Below are 16501 nucleotides of genomic sequence, written 5' to 3' on the forward strand. Positions count from 1 at the left end.
TCTACCTCAGTGGTGCCAAAATGATCTTCAGCCTATTCGGGGCGCAAATTGATAGGGGATACCGAATCGGAGTTTGATAGGGTCATCGAATCGATCTTCGACCGACTCGGAGCTAGGGGGGGACTGAACTGTTCTACCTAGGGGCACCGAATTGGGGCGCCGTTCGAATTGATCTTCAACCGGTAGAGGGGGTGCTGAATTGGTACCTATAGGGGCACCGAAGTGGATCGAGTTTGATATAGGGGGCGCCGAACTTACATGTTCGACATAGCGGCTCCGAATAGGGGAGAGATCAGTGCTCCGAACTGATGGTTCGATCGGATTGGCGCACCCGCTTCCCGGGGGCCACTTCCATTGATGAGTGGATACCATGCGTTACTATGGAGTCTCGATCCCTAAACACATAATTTTCCATATTCTGAAAATGCACCCTTAACAAGTATTGGCTTGTGAAACCCTACTCTTAACAAGTATTGGAAACAAAATGATACTGGCAAGTACTTGTAGTCCCTCAATGAACCGCCCTGAACAAGTAGAGCGATACTATTATGTTACGGGTCCGTCGGTTTTACCTTTACACATGCATCATTTTAATTTAACGGCCCCAAACCTTGCGCAAATCGGACTCTAAACACGTAATGTTTGGGGCAAAAAGCCGGACATCCTTTATAAAAACATTTTAATTTTGTTTTATCATACCCGCAAATTTGACCCTAAACACGTAGCTTTCCCAATAGCTAAATAGATACCCCCTTTTCATTATTTTTTTGTGTTTTTGACACCCTTATCACGTTACGTACGTAACGTGCCCTATCTTAAAAAAGAGATGCATCATTTTTACGTGTTTTTTGGTTGCGCATGGTATCCACTCGTCAATGTAAGTGGCCCTCCGGGTCCCGCTTGAATCGATATAGATGCCCATCCTGTAAGTTCTTGATTACCGAAAGTGTATGATATATAGCCTTTCCAAATTTAAGGTCAGAATATCAATAATTTTCAGCTTGCGCTTCGCGCTCACATCAGTTATTTGGATAGATACCCATATTGCTTATGTTTCAAAAAATTTCTTAGAATGTCCAGTTTTGGGTCTGAAATTCAAAAAGATAACCACCCTGTTCATGACTACCAATAGTGCTTAGAAAATCAAAAACTTTAGGTCAGAATATAAAAAAGAATCATCTTACCCTTCGCGCTCCCATCAATTATGGGTAACGATAATGTTCATGGTTAGAAAAGTGCTTAGAATGTCCAACTTTGGGTCGAAATATGTAAAAAAAAAATAATAAAAAAACAAATTGAGCTCGCACTTCGCGCTCGCATAAATTGTTTTGTTAGATACTCATCCTGTTTATAATTACTAAATATGCTTTTTTAGAATGTCCAAATTCTAGGTCAGAATATCAAAAAATTTTAGCTCTAGCTTCTTGCTCGCATATTTTAGAAAGATACTTATTCGGTTCATAGTTACAAATGCGCTTAAAATTGCCAGGTAAAAAGTCGGAAAATCAAAGATTTTCAGCTCGCGCTTAACACTCACATCAACCTATTTTGCGCATGGTTATAAAAAGTGCTAAAAATTGCAGTTCAAAGTTCGCGTTAGTAAATTGTTTAGTGCATGATATACATATGGTTACAAAATGTCTTAAAATCGGAAAATCAAATGGCACTTTTTGGGGTTTTTTTTTCATGTTAGAACTTATTCATAATCTAATTGTAGAATTAAGTACATTGCCTTAAAATTTAATTCTTTAATTCTTTTTGTTTTACCTAAATGTAACATTCTACCCCAACACTGAAAGTCACTGTCACCTTTGAAAAAAAGTTTCAAATCGCTCAACTTGCCCCACTCCATGGGGTAAGTTGAGCCACCTTCTGGGGTAAGGTGAGTCACAAAAACTATGTACAAAATGTATGGGACAAGAACCAGCATAACTAGGTTTTGTATTTATTTTAAGTCTTTTAAGTTGCTAATTCTCTTTAAATACTAACATCCTCTAAAGTACAACAATTTGTTTTTCCTTCTCTTTCTTTCCCCCCTTTTTGCTCTTTTTGTGCTTCTTTCCTTCTTTTTTCTCTTCTCTTTTTCTCCTTTCTTCTTCTCTTTTGGCGTCCTCTTTTCTTCTACCAGGCCCTCCCCAGAATACGCGCATGTCAAGAAACAAGAAAACGACACTCTCATTTTTATAATTATGTTCCTACTTATGAATGAAAAAAATTGTAAGAATAATCCTAGTCATTTTCTTTGTTTTATCATATAGTGCCTCTTTTTTTTAAAAAGTGCCATTTTCCCTGCCCCCCCCCACTCTCAACTTCTCTCCGTCGCCCAGGCCTGACATTACGCACTTTGATTAGCCCTGCATGACCCGACAGTATCATTTTTTTAAAAGAAATGCGTCAGTCCAACCATGGACAGGCTTGCGCAACATAAAATTTATATCACTTTTCCCTACGGACTCCGCATCTTTATTTGCACAACAGGGGGCATTTCATCATTATTTTTGTCCGACAAGTTGTCAGATCTGACAACTTTTCTGGATTTTGATTGGCCGGGAAGCACTGTTACTATGGTAACTGTCGGATAAAATGGGACTTGTCGGATAAAACGTCTGACAAGTCCTTTCATGAAACGCTCCCCAGGTTTACCTCACATCATCGCCTACCCCGTCCGCTTTTCACTCTTCCTTCTGTTTTCCTCTTTTCTATTCTTCTTCCTTTTCTTCTCGTTTTCCCTCTTTTTCTCCCTCTCCCCTTCATTTTCCCGACGAGAGCGCATATCTATCAACATCATCCAGAGCATGGGAGGGGGGGGGGGTAAGTCCCCCTTTAGCGACGACCCTGGGGAGTGTTTAATCTACATTTTCATCCGACAAGTTGTAAGATCTAACAACTTTCCTTGATTATGATTGGCTGAGAGGCACCTTTACCTTGGTAACTGTCGGATAAAACGTCTGACAAGTCCTTTATGAAATGCTCCCCTATTCTGAAGGGGTTTCTTTTGTAAAGCACTTAGAAATACATGTGTTGAGCGCTATATAAATTTAATTCTTCTTTATTATCATTATAAACTAAGAGCAAAATTATGTTAATCAGGCATCCATTCTTTTGGAACTCCTTTTTCTCTTCCCTTTTATAAATCGCATTTTTCTCTATTTCTCCCTTTTCTTTTTTTTATTCACTTCTTGATTAATGTGGGCACATTGATGAGGTAATTTATGTGGAATCTCTTTCAAAGATCTCACATTTTCACTCTTTCTTTAGAGAAAGATTAGGTTGTTGTGTGTGTCTGTCAATATATTGCATTTCATCGTTAATGGCCAATTACTACAGAAAATATAGTTAAATCAGTATATGTCCCAAGGGAGATAGAAATATGACCACTGGAGACAGGTGTCCTCTATAGACAGGTTCTATAGCATGTCCCACAAAAGTGCTAATGCCAATCTAGATAGTAACGATATTAAAATTTCAACATCATATCGTTAATATCTTTACACCTGTACACTGCTATTCATTTTTCATGACTGGATGAAATATTATGTGATATGGATCAATAATCACAAAGATACAAGTATTTTGTTCATTACACATCAGGAAACCTCGTCATCCAAGTTTTGTACTAAGTATGTGTAGTCAGGTTCAGCTAACAATTTTGTTATCCATTCGAGTGGTACACATTATATCTATTCACTTCGTCAGCCACAGATGTAAATCTGCAAGGATATTCTTATGTTCAGATATTCTTGCAACGTATTTAGACAAAACTTGAGTTAAGAGGTTCGCTGATGATGTGCTGAAAGAATTTAAGCCAGTACTATAAAATAAGGCTCGTTTACGATTATAAAATTATAAACAATACAAATTGGTAATTTTCAAATTATACTAAGAGTGGCATTAGCATTTTTGTGGGACATGCTGTATGGCATATATTTTTAAATGATAGACAGGTTTAGTGGCCACTGATTCAAGATGAGTTTTTGTAATAGACAGGTTTGCCTGCAAACGAATTCAGTTTGAGAATCACACCCTCGCCTATTTATTGATTAATGAGTAAAGGAAACAATTGACATGTGTTATATGATACAATTTAACAATTCATTTTTATTTCAAAAACATATGGGAGCATATCTTCATCTCATATTATCAACAATACAACAAGATTTCCATTAAAAATATTGCTTGCGATACATTTACCTAAATATGATAATAGCAGAGAATAATTGAAAACACACAGATTAAATAAATATAAGTATACAATAGGTAATGTCCATTTGGAATGTCAATTATACATACAACTAAAAAATCAGCTCTACAATTATGACTAGGTGATTCAAATTATTATTATCTTATTGATAATGGCAAAACAAGAAAAAAATTATGAAAGAAAAGCGGTTGTTTCTCAATCCTTATCCCTAAGTTATGCCCTTATTAATATCATGATAAGAGTTGTCTTTAATACTAAAAAAATTTCCCTATTTGCATTTTAAACAGTGATATTGTTGTTTTCATGGTGTTGCCAATTTAGAATGCGTAATGATTAGCTCTGATTAAAGAGTGTTTAATCAGGAGAACACACAGAAAAAAAGGATACTAAAATAAAGCCAATATTTTGATATTTTTAGATTATTTTAGATAATTCTGATTGGTGCATGTATTATTTTTTGAATGAGAGTGCTGTTAAAAAAATATCAACAATAACTACAGCACCCCACATGGCACCGGGCAACACAACACAAGTGTGATCCAAAGGTAAATTATGCATTTCATCTACTGCCAACTCGTCCTCATGGTCTACTCTCATTTAGTCTAATGCCATTCTGTCCATCAACATTTTGTCTTACAACCATTTGGTCCAATAACCATTCAGTCCAATCATCATTTTGTCTAATCACTATTTTGTCTATGACCATTTCGTCTCATAACAATGTGATCTGATGTCCACTTCATTTTGAATAACCCTTAATCCAATTATAAAAAACGGTGAGTGGACGAATTGGTAATAATACCATGTGAACACAGTGGACCAAATGAAAGTAGACAAGTTGGCAATTGGACGAATTGGAAATAAACCGATCCAAGCATTCAGTATACTGTACAGTCCTCTATTGAAGCTGTCGCAGAAGATGAGTTGCATATCTTAAGATGCCTACTTATGAAATTCTGCAACAAGACATTGAAAAGTTGCAATTACAGCTTTGGCTCAAGGAAAAATTCTTCAAACAAATAATACTGAAACGAATTTGACTTAAACCTTTTAAATGAAAAAAGATAATCATGAACTATTTTATCCTGTGTCACATCATTTTTATCGTTGGAATTAAAAGTTTGCTAAAATCAATCAGACTCTGTATGAATCATGCCCATTTCATTGGATAGTTAAATCATAATTTTGATGATAGCCTTCAGTACATACATATCAAAGTAAATTTAAAGGGCAAGTCCAGTCAAAACAAAAAGTTGATTTGAATAAATAGAGAAAAATCAAGCATACTTAATGCTGAAATTTTCATCAATATCCGATGTAAAATAAAAATAAAAAGTTATGACATTTTCTAAATAGGCTGAATTTCATAAAACAGTCATATTCACATCATGGGCCCGTCTTACATGTACAAAGAATTACGATCAATCTGATCAACCACAACTATGGAAAGCCAGCAACATCAACATCTAAAATGAATGTTTGTTCATAACATTTCTAGATATAATGTACATTCATACATTATTTGTTTTCTTTAAAAGTAAGTGCGTTCACTTTGTTAACAAAGGACCCTGCAAATCTAATGAAGAAAAAAAAATGACATTGATGGATTTGAATATAGTTGAGTTTGATTGGATTAATAGTACCTTGGCCCAATGTGCAAATGAGGGAACTGATGACATCATCCACTCACTATTTTGTTATATGAAATATCTAGATTTTCTCTTAAGTTGTAAACAAAGTTTGATTTCTCCCTGAATATGTGGAATTGTCATTGCTGTAACCTATTATAATTTGATGAAGGGTCTCATTTTTGGCAAATATGCAAAAAATTTAATATTGTATAATTCAAACAATAAAAAAAAGAATAGTGAGTGAGTAAAATCATTCAATCTCTTATTTTCATGCTACCGCGTTGTGTGTAAAACTGTTTTGGGTTAAAAGCTGGTAAGCAAATTTTCAGGAAGTCATTACTTTCTTATTTTACATCAGATTTTGATGAAATTTAAGTGTTATGCTGGTTTGATTTTGCTCTTTTCATTCAAATCAATTCTTTGGATGGGTGGACTTCACATTTAAAGTTTCTATGAGACAAGGAAAGTGATATAGATAAAAACAAAAATATGACAGGTTCACGAGAACTTAATGATTTCAATAACTTCACAAGAAATAAAATTGTTCAATTCAAAACAAAGAAAAATACATTGAAATAGTTTTCTGTAAATTGACTTTAATCCATCTACTGAATTTGTATCATTATGATTAGAATTATTCTACTTTGACATTGTTTTTCAAAATGATCTTCTGAATCAACCTGGGGGGGGGGGGGGTTCACAAAGAGAAAGGTGCGACTTAGTGTCATGTTGAAGTCATATCATTCTTATTGATTAATACCAAAGATGCTACAAGCGGACAGTACATAGAGCGCACAATGAAATGCTCATGAAGAGCACCCTGTGATTTGAGTAAGTAAACCTTCGCCAGCCTTCGCATATCACCATTTTTGGTTGCGTACAAAACATATGAGGTAAATGGTGGAGGGGTGAAGGAATAGACGATTTATACATTAAAAGATTTTTTTCTTCAATTATTTTTTTCTTTCTAAAATTAGAAATGAATATATTTTACAGGTTTCTGGGTAATAAAATATGGAATTATTCCCATGCGCCACCCTTGTGCCCTCTGCCATAACCCCTCTCTCATTTTCCCCATACGTTTTCAACACAGCAGCGTGCCAATGTGCGACGGTTTACTTAATCAACGCTAGTTAATTAAGGGCGCCCTTCCCCATGAGCATTAATAAAAAGTGTTTCAAAAAATTGCTGAAGTGTCCGATTTTCCCCTTGTAGTCTTTTTGTTAATACACAGTAGCATTCTCTTAGCATTTGTCCAATGAAGTGTTGTCTATTATACCACATGCAACTGGGTAGTTATGTGCAACTCTAACTCTAAGTCACATTCTATCTTTGTGAAACATCCCCTGTTGTTTATTGTATCTACATTTAACTCTATTCTAAAATATATGCAATTAAAATACTTCACCATCAGTGGAATGTACCAAAGTGCATATTTTTGCTAAACATCTACATTCAGATCTAATATACATATTGTCACATATACAATGTAAATTATTGCTTTTGTAATTTTTTTCTTAATAAAATTATGCTACTGCAGCTCATTTAACCATAAGAAGGTTATCGCTACCCAGGTTTTTTTTTCTAAAGAAGGTTACAGAGGATTCTTGATATACCTAGATAGCAAGTGGCAAATGGGATACATCAATAAATAAATGAAATAGTTATGATCTGTTTACATAGAGTAGTTATTTCAGGTATGAAAGTGGCTTAATCTGAAAATTTCAAATTTAAAGCCCATTTGAATCTTTGGTAAAGGGGCCATCAATAATGTGAATAACACTCAATCATCATCTGTTATTCTGGCCTAAGGCTTGTCCTTAGCTTGGGCAATTCGGCCTTGGCCTTGTCTTTGGGTGATCCGGCCTTGGCCTAGGACAAGCCAGCCTTGGACACAACACTGTTTGACACAATCATTCAAATTTTGAATTCACCAGCCCAATTTTCCAACATTGTATTCCTGTTTAAATTGGACCATATGGGAACTTGCCCTAAACCCTGGTACATTTTTCTCTATACAACACCAAAGTAGATCCCATGCCATTTGGATTGGTTGCTTGATGTTGATCATTCAGTCCCTTTTACAATTATGTCATTATCCATCCAATTTTGGATCCATAAAATTTTGTCTATTGCACACGGCAGTAAGCGTAAAACAAACTTGTGTTTACAGTGCGCATGTTTTATTTTTTTTAATGCACATAGCATTTCCATTTATTTGAAAGCAGGATAAAAGAGCAATTTAGATTGTATGCCTTGCTCATGGGCATAGGTGCCGCCACCAGGGATCGAACCACGAACTTTACATGTATAGCCAGGCGCCTTAGACCACTCGGCCACGGCACCTCCACATGTTTTACTATGTGAAAATCAACAGACAATGTTCGCGCTGATCCTGAATGCACTTTTGCATTCAAATTAATAAATGCCAATTCCTACAAGAATCTATTTCTAGGTGTCCGATAAAACGAATAATGAATGTTCATTTCATTCGTGCAATTGACAAAATACTTCTATTCGGTGAAAGATGAAATAATGATCCATTCAACTCGGCTATGCCTGTTTGAATGGATCATTTCATCTTTCAACTCATGAAGTATTCTTTCCATTGCACTCATAAACATTCATTATTTGCATCCTGAACTATAAGACATGGGATATGACAAGCTTTCAGAAATAAACAACTAAAAGTACTATTTTGAAAACGCATTTAATGTCTGAAATGCAAGTATTTGCTTGAAATGGGATCAACATACAAGGAAGCATTTCAAGGATACTTTTGTCAGTAATTTCACCGACAGATGTTATAAGCTACTATAAGCCTTGAATACCCTTCTAGCAGAGGAATTTTCACTGTAAAAGCATGGGTCCTGGCAAATAGCTCGGAAAACTTTACTCTCTGATTGGTCGTGAGCAAATTAGTCAGGAAATGTCCAAATATGAGGCAATTTCTAATAAATTTCATGCATATGCTTTAGCTACTGGTCACTAATAATACAAACATTTCAGAATCTTTTCCCAAGATCCAAATGCAACAAAGAGGATAACCATAATCCAACTAAGATGAGAACATCCTATTTGATTCCTGTGACTTATCTGCTGTAGATCTGTAGGCAATCATTCTGAAAAGTCATTTTTCTGGGAAACGAGTCATTCAATGTTGAAGAAACCGAGCTGAGCTTGTTGCTAGGTGGGTAGGTGACTGGGCATGTCCCTGTTGCTATGGATGTAGAGCGTTAGCGGTGAGTTCCTCCAATGAGAAGGTCTGAAAGGCGATTCTCTCGTACGGATGAAGACTACCACACTCATAGAGGCAAGCAAACTTGATGATATTCTTCCCTGGCGCTTTCTCCCCTGTCGCTTTCTCCTTCACCCGGTAACAGGTGAGATCGGAGTACGCGCTTGGACCGGGATTCAACGAGAGTGGTGGACTCCATGTCTGGCAAGCATCGCGACTAAACCGCACTGACATGTTGACACGTGTGTTGCGACTGGCGGGGTTGGAGAAGATGATCCAACGTTCGGCATCTCTTTCCAGTTTGGGAATGTGATCCGGGGGTTCAAAGCTCATCACACTTGCCTAAAACAAGAGAGAGAGACCGAAACACGAAGGTTGGCGATTAATCATACGCTTAAATTTAATGATAAATTAAACAATGTAGTCAATGCTATGCTTTGTGTTACAGGCTACAGGATGAATGACGTACCTGGTGGCCGTTTCATAAAGCTTTTCGTAAGTTAAAAGTTTTCTTGTGGTAAATGATATTCACCAATAAACGTTCATTGGTGATTATTTAGTGCATAAGAAAGGTGAACCAGTCATTCTTAAAGTCGCTCTTAACTAACAAACAGCTTTATGAAACACCCACCAGGACTAATGACATACCTGGGGGTCATTTCATAAAGCTGTTTGTAAGTTAACCCTATCTAGGCCGGGGGGGGGGTCTCGGAGGCCCCCCCTCAACGAATCACGCAATATTTTCGCCGTGCGAAATTTTTTGACCGCGCCGCTCGCTGACTTTTTACATTCAAGTCTTGCGCAACTTTTGAGACCAAATTTGCGTCACCCGGGTACGTGGTTCCGAAATTATGCAACATTATGTAAGTGCATGTCAGACCGAAAATTGCTCAAAAACGTGATTTCGTGTACAAAGTCAATGCAATTGCTGATGTGGTTTACGGTACACCATGTGGAGTGTTATAGAAGCAGTGGATAGAAGAAGAGAAGGAAGTGGATAGGCGAGAAAGTGGAGATTTGAGAATAGAGTATTCTTTCTTGAGAATAGTCCTGAAAAGGACTGTAAACCAGAAGGAATGTTGAGTGAGAACAGCTTGAGTAGTAGAGCTGATGAGGAGATGCTGGCTTGCGTCGGCGAGTAGAGATGATGAGTAGTAGAGAGACTCTCCTGAAGACGGACAGTCAACCTGTCCGAAACGTCGAGTCTCTCTACACTCCTCAAGACGGACAGTCAACCTGTCCGAAACGTCGAGTCTCTCTACACTCCTGAAGACGGACAGTCAACCTGTCCGAAACGTCGAGTCTCTCTACTACTCATCATCTCTACTCGCCGACGCAAGCCAGCATCTCCTCATCAGCTCTACTACTCAAGCTGTTCTCACTCAACATTCCTTCTGGTTTACAGTCCTTTTCAGGACTATTCTCAAGAAAGAATACTCTATTCTCAAATCTCCACTTTCTCGCCTATCCACTTCCTTCTCTTCTTCTATCCACTGCTTCTACAACACTCCACATGGTGTACCGTAAACCACATCAGCAATTGTACATACCACCATGCAAACCTTCAAACAACAAAGTCAATGCAAATTGTGTTTTCAACCAAAATTCATAAATGTATGATTATTTCTAGTTTTGCCGGTCAAAATGTATTCATTTTATGCTTATTATGATCACAGAAGAGTCCCCAACAACTTTCATTGAAAAAAATAATGAAAAACAAAAGGTCAAAAAACAAAGAAATACATAAGGTCATTTTCAAACGTGACACGACAATCGGAGAGGTTTAAGGGCTCATATCTTCAAACTTAAAGGTTATGAATCAATCATGACTACTATATTATATACAATGTAGGACTGGCATGGGCCACTACAAGTTTGATTTGAATTCAACAATTCGTTTAGTAGATATGATTAAAAAACGGTGCGTGAGTGACACGACAAATTTCGGACATGGGTTTCTGACCATTAACACACATGGTTGGATTCGTGCCCAAGTAGTTGTCATGGAGTATTGTGAGTACCAGTAAATGGACATAAATAGTGTACCTATCTAACACATATAGTCAAAATCAATCAAACCTTCTCTATGGAAAATGGTACCCTCCTATATACCGTGAGTGACACGACATCCAAAACGTGAGTGACACGACAAGTGCAAAAATACAACATTTATCTCAACATTGAAAGTATTTTTTGCATGATGTAGAAGAGTAAAATACCATTAACCAAAAAACAAGCTTAATTACATAATAACTGCTTTCTTTGAAGTTCATAATATGTCATCCTGATGTTTTATTCTTGGTTTATGGTCATGTTTGCCCATCAACTCACATTCCCTCTACCATACCACATTGTCACACTAGGGCTTCTACCACTCTCCTCTTTAGAGGAGGAGGGGGCACTTGAAGGAGGTGTTATGAGGTCTTGGCATTGACATCAACTCAAACATTCTTTTTGTGGCCAGATATCATTCAAAACTTTAACTCTTTCTCCCTATCTGTATATGAAAGTTCATCATCCACAACGGATGGAATAATTTTTCCTTGTAAGAAAGGTATTCTAAATAGTCACTCACATCATCTGGCATGGTCTGGTAGCCAATGATGTCATGTATGACTCCTTTTTCTTGAAATATTGGATTAGAATATTATCCTCCTTTAATATTTTAGGCATTGTCCAAATAGGACATGGCAGTTTCAATGTCTTTTTTGGTACCAAACCACAATCACGTTGCTGCACACTTCAGATGGACTATCAGCAAATCCTTGAGAAACTTGGGAATTCAACTCAACAAGCATAGGTTTTCTCCTGAACACTGTTGTATGTAGACCCTCCCAAGGCAGTATATGTAGGCACTGTACCAAAATTCAGAGCTATGCTTTTAGCTGGAATCTTGTAAGCGCCTTTTCATTGCTAACTATTTGATCATATACCATACCACGGGAATCCAGGGAAAGCAACAAGGTGAAAGGCGCAGTCAGTACCTGATTCTTGCAGTCTGCTACTATTACATAACAACAAGACAGTTACAAGTCATTAGCCTTTCCTTTTCTAAGCCCTTGGATGTCACACTAAAATCCAATTCAGCATCCCAATCAGGCTCCCTTTATACCTCAGTAGCTTTTTCCTTCGAGGTCCAGCTCTGTTCTTATCAGGGTACCCCCCCCAAAAAAAAAAAAAATTGATCTACTGGTACATGGCAACCCATCCAAAGTTGCTCAAATCAAAATGTGGTCTCGGTTGAGACTTGTTGGGACCTACATGAACATGCATTATTTTGTTGTAATGAATATGTGTAAATGCAAATCTGCTCTGAACACACATCGGCCCGCTACGGTAGTTAGCTGTTCAGACCCTACATGTAGTGAATCACTAGCTGTATGAATGGTGGCCGAACAAATAGTGATTTTGAACTTGGCATGTAGCTGCTTCAAGCAATATCCAAAATGTTCTGTCAAATCTCAGTACATTCTCACCTGAAATGTTTATGTTTTCTTGCAAATTTGTTTATGTCATGTCCTGGAATACAAGCTTTATGGCAAATGAAAAGGTTGATTTAATCAATCAGAAGGAAAAGAAAAACATTTTCTTTTCCGAATTTGAAAAAATGTTTGGTGTTCATGGTGATCTCTTATACACACTACTTTACTACTAAAATTTCTGCAAATTTCAAAAAAGGATCCCTGACTTTTCTCGCTATGAGTATAACAAAGAAATAACATTGCTCAAAAGAAAAGTGAACTTTCTGCTCATTTCTGTAAATGCAGACACAGAATGTTCGAGTAATACCTAGACCTATGACTTGACCCATCACCAACACCAACCATTTATGCATTGGAAATATCTTTATATACAATAAGGTACAAATAAACTGTATTTGCTCCAGTACTGGGATAAATTAATTTTCAGAATACACAGCTCTAGAAAACTTTTTGCATTTAAAACGTGAGTGACACGACAACCAGTTTTGAAAACTTCGAAACCCAATTTTTTTCAGAAAAACACTTCACAGAATTTTTTTTTTGCTATTTAGTAGTTAGATACAATACACAGCTTGTATCTTGCCAACAAATGTGCTTCTAATACAAATTTTATATTGTGATAGGCAATATGTGAATTTTAATGCAAAAATCAACATTTTGTAACATTTAATTTCCCTTGCATAAAATTCACTGTATCTCAAGACATAATTAATAATTTTATGTAAATGAAATGGAAAAATATACTTCAAGATGTCTAGTTTCAAAAAACATTGAAGCCTAATGATTTCTAGCAAGTTTTAATTTTCACCCCCATGTCCACTTTTGTTTGAAAATGACCATAAGAAATTGCAAAAAACAATAAAATACATAAGAAAATTATTTGATATCGCATTTTTTTTCATGTACATTTTCTGAGAACACCACAAAGAGTTTCTATACCAAAGATTAGTACATTTGGAGCTTTATTTAGGGAGTTAGAAGAAAAAGTATGATTTCGCATACTAATTACGCATAAATTAGCATAATCACTTAATAGTGATTCGCATGAAATAAATTACTATACAATCTTGTAGATTATGTCCCAGGCAACCCGCGTGCCAATTTTCGTAGCGATCGTGCGGTCGACGGCCGAGATCTTAGGGGGGGCCTGGGAGGCCCCCCCCCCCCGGCCATATGAACTTCCAAAATACCCCGGCCGAGATAGGGTTAAGAGTGATTTCAAGAATGACGGCTGATCCTTTCTTGTGGTAAATAATATTCGCCATTAAATGTTCTTTGATTATTTAGCACGTAAGAAAGGTGCACCAGTCATTCTTGAGGTTGCTTTTAACTTAATACAAACAGCTTTATGAAATAATGTACCCAACAGAGGGCTGTTTTATAAAGCTGTTTGTAAGTTAAGAGCAACTTTAAGAACAAATGGTGATCCTTTCTTGTGGTAAATGACATTCATCATTGAGAAATGTTCATTGGTGATTATTTAGCGTGTAAGAAAGGTTCACCAGTCATTCTTAAAGTCGCTCTTAACTTACGACCAGCTTCACTAAACACCCACCAGGACTAATGACTTACCTGACACCCTCCAAAGTTCTTAATGGAAGGTATCCATCTTGAAAGGAAATATCCAGGTTCTTCTAGGTCATCTGAGAGTTCACCCATGGTGAATGAGATCCCTCCATCGATGCTATAGGATTCTTGACGCGTTGCCTGAGGATCACAGGTTCTGCTGTTGATATAAACATGGCCTTCTTCTAACTCGGCAGCCTGGAGAAAACAAAATATAAAACAAACTTTTATTATTGTGGAGCGTTGTGGCCCTGTGGCCCAGTGGATTAGTCTTCTGACTTTGAAACAGAGGGTTGTGGGTTTCGAATCCCAGCCATGGCGTAATTTCCTTCAGCAAGAAAGTTATCCACATTGTGCTGCACTCAACCAAGGTGAGGTGAATGAAATGTCACCGCGCTGTAAAAGGCTGCGGACTAAAGCCAGGGTAATTATATCCAAGTCATTTTGAAGCGCATAGGGACGTTATGATATAATGTGATAGGCACTATACAAGAACTGCATTATCATATTATTATTATCATGTCCAATTTATTTACTCATAAATATCCATGAAATAAACAATATATACAAAGAGTCAAATTCACCCCCTCCGAAAACCCCCAATAAAGTATACACTTGATTACAGGGATAGCAAGAAAGGAACAAGCCTTGTCATTATATTTAGCTAACCAGTTAACTTCAAACATATATTGCATGATAACAACAAAAAGGAAAAAAAAACATCACAATAACTACAACTTAAAGGGGTAGGGTATGCCTATATACATCTAAATAAATACACTTGAATAATAACTGCTTTAAATAAACTACTTGAATCAACAATTTGGGGAAAAATTATTGAAAGTAGAGAACATTGCTTTGAATCAAAGAGAGGCAATTTTTTTTAAATTTCTATTACCAATAAAACATAACAGTTATAGACGAAACTGAAGTTATTAATTTACTTAGATATACACTTAACAGTTTTCATTGTCTGGGTGGGAGGGGGCATTTTCATGTGGACATCATGCATTGTATACAAAAGGTTGTTTTTTTACTGCCAGGTGATGTATGTGCATTTAGTGAAGAGGAAATTAAAACTGCAAAAAAAATCAAGAAAGAAAAGTATACTTTCAACTGCCTGGATAAGTAAATATAATTTCACTATATAACGATAGTAAATATTGAAGCAGGGTGCAAAAACCTGACAAAGTACTTGTTTTGCTTATTCTGTGATCAAACAATTACATCTTGTAACGACCATGTACTGTCATTGCTACTCCTTATCAAATAAAAACAATGCATGGTGTGGGCAATCCTACCCTACTATCTCAGAAAAGTAACTCCCCCAACATAGCAACATAGGCGACGGAAGCGGGGGGGGGGGGCGTGTCCCCCCTAAATTTTAGGTGGGGGGGACAGTCCCCCCCCCTAAATTTTTTTTCAATAATCTTTATTTTTTTTTTTTTGCTTCTCCTAAAATTTAGGTTGATAATTTTTTTTATTTTTTTTATTTTTTTTTTTTTGGGGGGGGGCTTGTCCCAATTTTTTACCTGTGTCCATCTGAAAATTTCAGGTGGACTCCCCTTATTTTTTTGGGCTTCCAACGCCAATGCCCCCCAAAGTGCAAAAGTGTCTATTGTTTTTGTCTTGAAAGCCATTTACTTTTAGGGTGCTTGTCACATTCATGTGAAGGCAAAATGTACATCTTTTCTACCTCCATGGTTGAATGATTTTATTCTCACAAGATTAGTCTGTAACACGTCTGCCCGTCGAACCAAAGATCGTGGGTTCGAGCCCACCCCGGGCGGATGACTGAAGCCAGTGTGTTATAGTGTGTTAACGTCTCTCCCATGTTTCATAGATGCAGGCTATGTTACAATGGAAAACACTCCGTCCCTTGGATAGGACGTTAAATGGAAGACCCGCGCAGAGGAGAGTCACCACCTTTGCAAATTAAGAACCCATTGCACTATTCGTATCAGAGTAGGGGGAATCCCGGTGTAGTGGTCCACCTGCATTCCCCCCAATCAGTTATATCGGGAGGGGAGACCTGCGGGTCACAGTGATTCAGTTCGCTTTTCGCCTCCCAGGCACAGGTGACGCCAAACAATAATAATTGAAAAATAATTAATTGACCCCCTAGCCTCCCCCATACAAATTGCGTACAGACTTCAGTATCATCCACACAAAAAGTAAGTCATCAATACCCTAATAAATATGTATGTAGTTTAATGAATGATGGATGTACGTCATCCTGATAATAAGGTTAATGTATTGCTATGTAAGGACACATCTTATTAGAAATCACACCTTGGTAAATAAGATGAAATCAGGGCATCAATCAATATAATAATTAGATCTTAAAGGGAACAGATACAACGCTGTACAAGGTCTCTCACTG

At 37.0% G+C, this 16501-nt stretch overlaps 1 protein-coding gene across 3 annotated transcripts in view; it reads right to left on the reverse strand.

The window, feature by feature from the left end:
• Positions 1 to 6958: 6958 nt before the first annotated feature.
• Positions 6959 to 16501, reverse strand: part of LOC121405718 (sialidase-3-like) — a 67889-nt gene continuing 58346 nt past the window's right edge. For all 3 annotated transcript variants that reach the window (XM_041596643.1, XM_041596642.1, XM_041596641.1), the window contains 2 exons: positions 14125 to 14316; positions 6959 to 9412 (listed from right to left, as the gene is read on the reverse strand). In XM_041596643.1, coding sequence (XP_041452577.1) covers positions 9053 to 9412; positions 14125 to 14316 — 552 coding nt within the window. In that variant the 3' untranslated portion in view covers positions 6959 to 9052. The remainder of the gene's footprint in view (positions 9413 to 14124; positions 14317 to 16501) is intronic.

The sequence above is a fragment of the Lytechinus variegatus genome, chromosome 19 (assembly GCF_018143015.1).
Source record: "Lytechinus variegatus isolate NC3 chromosome 19, Lvar_3.0, whole genome shotgun sequence".
NCBI classification, from domain to species: Eukaryota; Metazoa; Echinodermata; class Echinoidea; order Temnopleuroida; family Toxopneustidae; genus Lytechinus; species Lytechinus variegatus.